The following is a 10146-nucleotide window of genomic DNA, read 5'->3' on the forward strand; positions in this document are numbered from 1 at the left end:
GTAATCCTATCCTAGCAAGATGCCCAGGATGGCATTCAACAACTCTTCCTTTCCCCCTTTTCAACCTTGTAGGTAAGGAAGGTCTCTCTTCCTGTTCAACCTTACATATTCATAAAAGGATTCTTTGAAGGAAAGTCAGCTCAAACTCTTACAAGAGGCTGCCTGGCTGTTCAGAGACTTGAATCTTGGACTATTCTAGGACTGTTAACTGTTACCTTTTCTCCAAAGCATAATCTTCCCATTGAATTCCATGTTTTCCCTGTGTGACCATCTTCTTTGGAAAACTGCTCCTATCAGGCTGAAATGGGGGAGGGGGCAATGCATAGCCTTCCCCTCTTCTGTTCATGGGCGTCATGGAATGCGAAGGCATGGGGAAAGTACCCCGATTTGATAAATGTAATGCTTCTAGTGAAGAATCCACACCCTCAGTCCTACTTTTGGCACTTGACAGTCAAAAAGGGATCTTAACTTTTTTGGGTATTCCCTTTTAATAGGAAAGTCATGCAGGCCTCTGGCTTATGGAAGAAGAGAAACACATGATGAAGATGAACAGAGGTGAAGCTAGACATGGACTTAAATGCAGTGAAGGAAAAGGATTTAGCATAGGTTTTGTTATTCAAAACCTATTTTCTTTTCTTGCCTGACTTACTAAGCAGAGCAAATAACAAGATAAAGGGAAAATATTATTTCCTGATGCCATTCATGCCATATGACTATGTTAGCAATTTACTTTGTTTTTGTTATACCCCTGATTCTTTAGAATTGTGTCTAACTTCTTTACGTATCTGTTGCATATTGCTTATAACAGTGTCGTTGTCTTTTTTTAAGAAAACAAAACATTCCATCCATTCATTTGGTTTCTAAGGCTGCCCAGTCGCAAAGCAACTTTAGGCAGCATGCATAGAAGGTACATTAAGCGGCTGTGCAACCCCATCTCTCCATCTTCCAAATGTACATTATGGCCCAAAAAGGAACCTTGAATTTCAAGGCCTATGTAGCAATCCACCCATGCAGGTAGCCCTCGACTCAGGAACACAGTGAAGCCTATAATTTTGTTTGTCAATCATTGTCATGAGTCAAGGAACCACAACTAGACTCAATTTCATGTCCATTTTTACAATGGTCTTAAAATTGTCATGGTCATAAAGTGAATTGTGTTTAAGTGAATCCATTCTCCTAAATAGCAGGATTTTTTGCTGGAACCCATAAAAACATTGTAAATTGCATTCCTGACTGGAACTCTGCAACTCGTCAGAAATGTGATCATGTGACATGGAGGGGCAGCAGTCATAACTTAGAGGATGCGTCATAAGTAGCTTTCTTAAAGTTCGTTGTAACTTTTTGAGCAGTTATTAAATGTAATTTGACATTACATGTATCTTCAGAGAGACCCACGTCGACATGTTATGCATCCCCCTTCTTGATTTTCACAATCTGCTGTTATACTTAATTTATTTCAAGAATTTGCATTTCACTCTTCAGTCAAACCGTGGGCAACATGGACACATTCTGTTCCATTTTTGCTGCAAATGCATTGCTCAAAGCATTGGATCCAAAGGGGGAAAAATGCAGGGGAGAACACATAGCATCTGTTGACAACTTCAACCAACACACCTTTTCCTAGCATTGTCACAGATACTGGCAAAAAAAGCCATAGCTTTAAGGAACTGCTTACACACAAACACACACAGCACTCCACTTTTTCCCTTCAAAGGTGAAGTGTTGCGTAATATCCATGCTGCTATTATGACTCATTTTTATTTCCTGTAAGAGTGTTTCTGTCCTAGCTTGGTACGAGTGGACACGTTCAGACAATAAATTATGACTTCTGTAACTGACTGGTTGAATAAATTATAATTGGCTGGATCAAAATGCAGCAAGTGAAAAATCAAACTGCGACTGAGTTGTATTTGTAGGTTTGGAGTGATCTGGTTAATCCGAGCATTCCCTATCTTGTTTGAAAGGGTAAACCTCCTCCACCATGTTTGTAACAAAGCAAGGCATCTCTTTTTTGCCCTTATATTCAGTTCCTTTTGCTTCACAAAAAAAAGCAACCTTCCAGTTAATCCAAGTCATGAGTTTGGTGATTTTCAGTTTTCTTTCCTCTCCTTCTAGCACTTCCAGTAATGCTTTGAGAAACATGGATTCCCACCGATTGCTGAAGGAAACATAGCCTGAGCAATTGAGAAAGAGAAAGAAAAAGATGAGATGCCAAAAGTCCAACGGGACTTTTCTACACTAAAGAAACATGTTAGAAAAGTCTAGTAAAATCTGAACACACATCTCCTGCCAGTATGTGCCGTATCTCAAGAGCCAGGAAAGGATAAAGTGCACATTACATGGGAAACTAATTGCCGTGCAAATAGGGACTTTCTCTGTGGCCAGAATTAGAGGCCTGTTGTGTTTATATCATGTATGCTTTGATCATGACTGAAAGAGCCATCCAATCATTGTTAAGACAAAGTAATAATGGCACAGGCAAGCTTTGTATCCCTTTAACAGTGGCTGGGAGAAATAATAAAACTGGCTCTAAATCAAAAGTGTTGTTCTATTTTCAGTGGAAGGATTGCAACGATTCTCCAGAAACCTAAAAATCAAAGTACAGATTGTCATCTTCCAAAAATACAACTCTTCTCTGTAAAGAACAACTGTGAAATGTTCTTAGCATATCATCCTAGTTGATTCTTCTTTTGTCCTTTAATCATGACAAGATCAGCCCTACACAGGGAATGATGGGAAAAATCTGGAAAGGAATGGGTTGCTTCTAAAATTCCAGATTTTCACTGTTCACCTCTTCATAAGTATCTGTTCAAGCTACTGTATGCATTTTTGCTGATTTCTGCCCTCCCTGATCGTAGCATTGAATGATAAGACCCCATGGTTACATTAGATTATAGGTTGTGATGGACTGGCATCCATCTGTAATTATGGTTCTCTTGGCCGAGTGCCCTTATTAAGACTCAAACCAATTGTTCGCTGGCTGAGGATTTTTTTATTTTTCAAATTCCCAAATGGGTAATTCTACCCAATCCTGTGCATTTATTTTGAGGTATCTGATGACCTTTGCTGCAAACTTGACCTAGGCTAGGTTTAGGTGGTTAGATTGATATACCTGGGCTGCAAGAAAACATGACAGCAGTATTTTCGGGAATAGACAGGTAATGTGAGAAACAGTCTTCCTCTGGTGCTCTGCTATCTGTTTCTAGGTAGATGCCATCATCAAATCTGTTTCCACGGCATGCCTGAAAAACACATGGAAGGCAACAGCTGCTAAATAGCCTTTGTACATAGCTCTTTGTTTGCTGGATCCACACCCTGGGGAGTCACTTCAGATTTTCTTGTGACTTATTCTATCTAGACCATGAGTGAGAGGTGACTCCTTTGCCATTTTCATCTGAATGGACTAACCCCGTGATCAGTAGTGGGTTTCAATTTCATTCGCTTCCGGCGTGCGTGCGTGTGTGATGCTTCTGTGCATGTGCAGAAGCTTCGACGCATGCACAGAGATGTCCAGGCAGGTGGGCAGAGCCTCCTGCCACCGCCGCTGCTACCGGTTCGCCCAAACCGGGACGAACCTGTAGCAACCCACCACTGCCCGTGATGACGAATCTATGGCATGTGTGCCAGAGGTGGCACACAGCACCCTCTCTGGGCATGCGAGCCGTTGCCCCAGCTCAGCTCTGTCGTGTATGCGTGCACGCCCCCCACTGGTCTTCAGATATCTGCTGTGCATGTATGGGGGCCAGGGCACATGTGTGGTAGGGGTATGGTGCATGCGGGGGGTTGTGTATGTGCAGTGGGCGGGGCATATGCAAGGGGCCATTTGTGCATTGCATTTGGGGTTTCGTACACACGTGTGTGCTATGGGCACTCAGTCCAGAAAAGATTAGCCATCACTGGGCTAAACTGAAGGAATGAGGTTAACTGTTTGCATTATACTTGCATGCTTTTTAAAAAATAAATAAATAAATGAAATAGCATTAACTGGAGGACTGGGGAATTAGGGGCTTGCCCAGGCAACAAAAATGGATTTCATCCTTTCTTCTCTTGCATAGATTTGCACAACTCATATTTGCCTTTGGAAAAAATATCAGTATAACTGAATCGAAGTCTGAACTTTATGCCGGCTGTAAAAGTATCCAGGAAATGCAATAAAACTAATATAGAACAGTAGTTTTTGTGATGCTGCTTAAGGAGAATTAGAAATACCTTTGCTTTATCTTTTGACATCAGAGTCATGCAAGTATGCTAGACATGGCATCAAAAACATTTCCTGAATGAGTCATTTGTTTTTTTAAGAGGGTTTCTATTGCTTCTGTACATATTGCGGAGGGCAAACCCTGTTCGCAAACCCAGAACTCATGTTCATATAGAGAAGGTTGCCAGCTTTTGGTTGCATAACTTGGAAATTCTACCTTTGGACTCTGAAAATGATAGCCTAGGATCATGAAGTCAAAGTTTTCTAGTATCTATTAATCTCATTGAGGTTATTTCCCTATTAATCTCAAATACATGCAAACAAAAAGACACATGCAAAGGAAGACTATGTTCTAAGATTTCATAGTGGTCTTGAAATTATTGCAAGGCTGTGTTTTGCCAAGGTTGGAGACCCCTGTCCTATAGGATAAAAAAGACTGATAGAATTTCCCATTCTTCACTGCTTCTGTTTGACCCAGAACTGCACAGCTCTTACCTGTATGAAGAAGATTTTAGGTTTTCCTGCCAAATGTGGACACCTTTCAGGAGATAAGATCTTATAAATGCAAGTTAGATTTAATGCTTGTCCTTGGCAATCCATTATGCTGCCTTCTTCTCCGTGGCTTGAGAGGATGCTCACAAAACATTTCCCATGTTCTGCCTGGCTTTCTGCAAAGACAAAATTTAAGGAAAGGATAGATACTAAGGTGTTTTTTTTTTTTGTTTTTTTTTTTTTTGAAGTGTCTAGTGATTCAAATGCAGAGCTTGCCTCTCAATCAAATATACAAAAAGGCACCTAATCCATCTTGAAGCACATTCCTAATGAGCACTAAAAGTACATTGGGGGAGCATTATCTAAGGCAGGGGACTCCAACCTTGGCAACTTTAAGCCTGGCGGACTTCAACTCCCAGAATTCCCTAGCCAGCTGGCTGGGGAATTCTGGGAGTTGAAGTCTGCCAGGCTTAAAGTTGCCAAGGTTGGAGACCCCTGGTCTATGGTTCATGTTTAGTCTCAGCCATAGGAGGTCCCTGGGGGATTTGAAGCCAATCATTCTCAGCCCAACCTATGACACATGACTATTGTGGGGTAAAACTGGAGGAGGGAAGGCTATATAGGTTGCCCTGTGTTCCTGTAAGTGGGAATACATGGAGTCCTCATCTTATGACCACAATTGACCCCAAAAATTATGTTGCTAAGTGAGAAATTCGTTAAGTGAGTTTTGACCTATTTTATGACTTCTCTTGCCACATTTGTTAAGTGAATCACTGCAGTTGTTAAATTAGCAACATGATTGTTGAGTGAATCTGACTTTGCTTGTCAGAAGGTCTCAAAAGGTGATCACGTGACCCCGGGACACTGCAACCGTCATAAATATGAGTCAGTTGTCAAGCATCCAAATATAAATCATGTTACCATGGAGATACTACAAAGGTCATAAGTGTGAAAAATGGTCACAAGTCACACTTCAGTGCCATTGCAACTTCAAACGGTCACTAAATGAATTGTTGCAAGTTGAGGACTACCTGTAAATCCAACTTATTAAACAATGATGACACATAGGACCACTGGTGGGTTGCCTCCGGTTCGGACTGATTCGCAAGAATCAGTAGTAAAACCGGCAGGAGGCCCTGCCCACCGCCCCAGATGTGATCTGCGATCTGCGCATGCGCAGAAGCAAGACATGTGCGCGAACCCGTAGTAAAGGTAAGTAGAATCCACCCCTGCATAGGACCATAATCGAGTTTGCTCATTATGATAGTCTGTCAAGATGGTTACAGAATGGCTGTTTATGTGACCAACCTGACTTTATGATCTTTTTTTGAAGTGGATGTTAAGCAAAAGCCATGGTCATGAAGCAAACCAATAAGTAACCGGGGGGGGGGCATGGTTTTGCCAAAAGCCAGAAGTGCAAACCCTTTTAAAATGGGTCGTGTGACTGTGGAACACTGCAAATAGATGTAAATGAGGAGAGGAGAGAGAAAATAATAGAAAACAGAGAATGAAATGGTGCTGGCTGGGAGATTCTGGGAGTTGAAGTCCACCCATCTTAAAGCTACCAAGGTTGAGAAACACTGGTCTAATTCAAATGTATAACATATACATGACAAAAAAAAATTCTGCAAGTTTACATGACTGATGGCATAAGGACAAAGCTGTTACAGAATCTAATAGTCCTGCTATAGATACTTCAATGCAACCCCCCCTCCCCTATATTCATGCAACAATGTAATTGTCTCATATCTGTGACATTCTAAACCTGGTTAGTTTTAATCTTGAATAGAATTATGCATTTGTAAATGTAGGCCACACTCTGTTTCTGCTTCAATGAATTGTGCAATGTTAGTAAATGGGAAATTTAGTTCGCAGTTCCAATGTGGAGCCTAATCAAATCCTGGGTTTTAAAGAATACATCCTGGATCTGTTTCATCTGATCTCCTGTGCTCTTTGCTGATTTGCATACCACAGAATCCCAGCCACAAAACCACTGCAACTATACTTCCGTGGTGTCACCTGTTTTAAGTTCAGAAGCTAGGCAGGCTCTCCTGATGATGTTTCTAGAAGACCGTTGAATTGTTTGAAGATCATCTCTCCAGTTCAGCATTTCTCAACCTCAGCAACTTTTAATTCAGCTTCCAGAATTCCCCAGCTGCATGCTGACTAGGGAATTCTGAGGGTTGAAATCCACCCATCTTAAAGTTGCTGAGGCTGATAAATGCTGCTCCAATCTGTCAGCCTAATTCCCATAAATCAGCCTTGCATTTCCACATCCATCTATATGTATCTCTAAAGCAGCAGGGCACCACAGCTGGCCAACTGAATTCAACAGGACCTATTGTTGGAGAATGTGCTCCAGAACATATGCAAAGTGCTAAAAGAATACTGAGTAAACAAGGACCAGAAACTCCCATTAAAATGTATAAAGTGCTCAGAATAGAATTGTTGTCGGATGTAGAGCAGACCTATCTTTGAAGTGAAAGCTAGATTTCTTATTGTATATCTTCTATTCCTGTTACATCTTGGCAGGAAGCATGAGAGAGAGAGAAATACTTTCTTTTTGGTGTTTTTTTTTTTTGTTGAAACGCAGAGACTCTTTTAACAAGAGATCAGATGAGAAATGGAAAGAGGGACTGTTTGAATGCTCTTCACCTTCTCATTGTTCAACAATTGCTCATAGGTGCCCAAAATGACATAATCTCCAGCAGAAACATGTTTGAGCAGGGGGGTGGACTAGAAGACCTCCAAGGTCTCTTTCAACCCTATTATTCCATGCTCTGCATCAAGTCATCTACTATTTTAGTGATGGAAAGGGACCTTCAGGGATCTGTAGTGACATTGCAGCTAACTAGTATCCCTAAACCCATGGCTGCTCAGCAACAATGGGTATCTTCCAAGGCATTCTTCTAACTAGGTCTCACTCTCTTAATGTTTGGCTAAATGTTACACTCTCAGATGCCCATCCAGGTCTCAGGCTCGCTCTCTAGAGTTAGGGGCATCTATAAAGCGGATCAAAACAGTCCAGAGGGTGGGTAAAACTATAAAATCCAATCCTCCAACTTTCTGAATGCCCCTGCACATCAGACATTTCTCTCTCTTTTTCTTATAATGTGGTTAAGGATTACAGTAAACACATCAAGTCCCAAAAGTACTTTTTCAAGAGGCAATCAAACTTTCTTAGTTTTTCCTTGAAGATGTTTCGCTTCTCATCCAAGAAGCTTCTTCAGTTCTGACTGAAACTTCTTGGATGAGAAGTGAAACATCTTCAAGGAAAAACAAAGAAACTCTGGTTGCCTCTTGAAAAAGCACTTTTGGGACAATCATGACCTGAATGATTGAGATTTCCCATAGACATTTAGACTGATAAGGGTAATACAAAAAAACCACTGCATACATACACACAGTACATTTTCATATGTACTGTGTGTATGTATGCAGTGGTTTTTTTTGTGGGGGAAAATATCTCTCCTCAAAAATAATAAGAAAAAGAAACTTTCCCCTTCATCCCAAACAACAATATTCATCATTGACAACTTATCACTGTCTCTTAAAATACAACCATACCTCACTTCCTTCCATGCCTCAGCCCATTTTCTATAAACTTGCCTCTCAATCATCATCATCATTCATCAGCAAAGACCCAGTAAAGATGACAAAAAAATCATATATTTTTATATCCTATCATAATCAACGGGATTATGTACAACCTAACTATATAATCCCACTGTCCATTTAGTCTTAAGTCCTCTCCATTCTTCTCTTCCCTGCCGCTCAGACTTTTCTGATGAACAGTAGAACAAAATTTTGGAGGCTCCTCCAACCTTTTCAACACTTCCATGGAAGACTTTCAGGCGTACCTTTTTGAGCATCTTAGTTGCCTTCAACCCAAACATACCTTTCTCATACACTTCTTCTATTTCTTTGGCTGTCAAATCCAGAAACAATTTCACATCATAATTGCACTTGGAAAGTGCTCTAAAAAGCTTGTCTGCTTCCCTTCTGGCCCCCACTCTTGGTCTAAGTCCTTTGGCTTGAAGGAACTGATGATTGACAATGATCACAGCTCGGTTCCTTTTGGGGCAAGCCATGCTGAGGAATCTCCTGATGGTGGACTGTTTAAAACATTGCATGTGTGCACAGATATAGGTTTACATGTGCCCTTCTGAACTCTTATGATTCAGCATTCAGGGTGTGGAGCTGTGAATGAAAATCCATATCCTGCTTGATTAGACAGATAACATTATAAACATTGGTCTTTCTCAGGCACGCAGTTCATATATGAAATGCGTCACAAAGCAGTTTTGATGTGTGTTTCGTTTATTCAGTAATATTGTAATATATTGAAACTGGTGTTTCAATTTGGAAAGTCCAAAAAATAAGTTTTAAATCATTGTTTTAAATGGTGTTTAAAATAAATACAGTGATTAAGATGCATCTTTCTCTCTTCTCTGAGTGTCCCTGGTGCTCTCTGAAGTTTGTTTTCTTGCAGACGTTTAATTATCCAACTAGGTAACAGCATCAGTGCGCTCTCATTTTAATAAAAAGGCCAGCTGTGATTTGGCCTTCAGGATACTTGATCTCAGTCACTGGACTGTCAGCAGAGGTGCCTCTGCAAAATTCAATTTGCAAGCCAAATTGTGGGCATTTCATTATGCTCCTCACTGTTACAAAACACCCCGCATGTGTCTTAACAGCCCAGTTCTAGGCAGGTTGCCCTCACTCTGTGAGACCCCCCCCATATGAATTTAAAATCAAGCCTTGCCTTGTTTCTGACAAACGTTGATGGATTGGGCTCAGATGTAGCATAAAGCTATCAGGCAAGAGCTAATCAGAGAAACATCAGAATGAAGTAAAACAGAATCCTCCACTGTTTCCTGGGGGAAGACCTCCTGATCTCTAGCCAGTGCCACTTTTGAACAAGCAGAAAATCTTCCAAATGAATTGGAAGATATCTGGCTGCAGACGGATCCAAAGGATCAAAACTGCCAGCGATTCCCAAAGTTCATTCCTTCCCTCCTTCGTTTACTTCCCCTCCGTTCCTCCCTCCCCCTTCCTTCTCTGTTCAACTGAAGAAGCTTCTTGGATGAAAGTGAAACGTTTTCAAAGAAAACCCCAAGAAAGTCCTGCTGCTGTCCTCTTGGAAAAGCACTTTTATTTATTTATTGGTTCGATTTATATGCTGCCTTTCTCCGGAGACTCAGGGCGGCTTACAATGGGTTAAGCAATAGCCTTCATACTTTTGTATATACCTGCTTGTTGTGGATTTAATAAGACAAACACAACTTTTAGATTAATCAGAGACAGATTTTATATATTGCGCAATAGGTTCAAGGCTCTGTACATGAAGCGTTGAACAAAGACGGAAATTAGGTACAATGGTTTTATACCCTTCTAGACAAAGGATTCTGTTAACTCAGCAATTCATATGGTCATATACATTTATCATTTTTAAT

General features: G+C 40.8%; 1 protein-coding gene across 1 annotated transcript; it reads right to left on the reverse strand.

Annotated features, from left to right (window-relative positions):
- Positions 1–1835: 1835 nt before the first annotated feature.
- On the reverse strand, positions 1836–8785 carry LOC117677061 (caspase-3-like). The gene is made up of 4 exons (XM_034436975.1): positions 8589–8785; positions 4694–4866; positions 3113–3242; positions 1836–2174 (listed from the first exon to the last, which is right to left on the reverse strand). Exons 1-4 carry the CDS (start codon positions 8779–8781, stop codon positions 1933–1935), a joined length of 738 nt encoding a protein of 245 aa, XP_034292866.1. The 5' UTR covers positions 8782–8785; the 3' UTR covers positions 1836–1932.
- Positions 8786–10146: the final 1361 nt, after the last annotated feature.

The sequence above is a fragment of the Pantherophis guttatus genome, chromosome 9 (assembly GCF_059756535.1).
Source record: "Pantherophis guttatus breed Tessera chromosome 9, ASM5975653v1, whole genome shotgun sequence".
In the NCBI taxonomy this organism is placed as follows: domain Eukaryota; kingdom Metazoa; phylum Chordata; class Lepidosauria; order Squamata; family Colubridae; genus Pantherophis; species Pantherophis guttatus.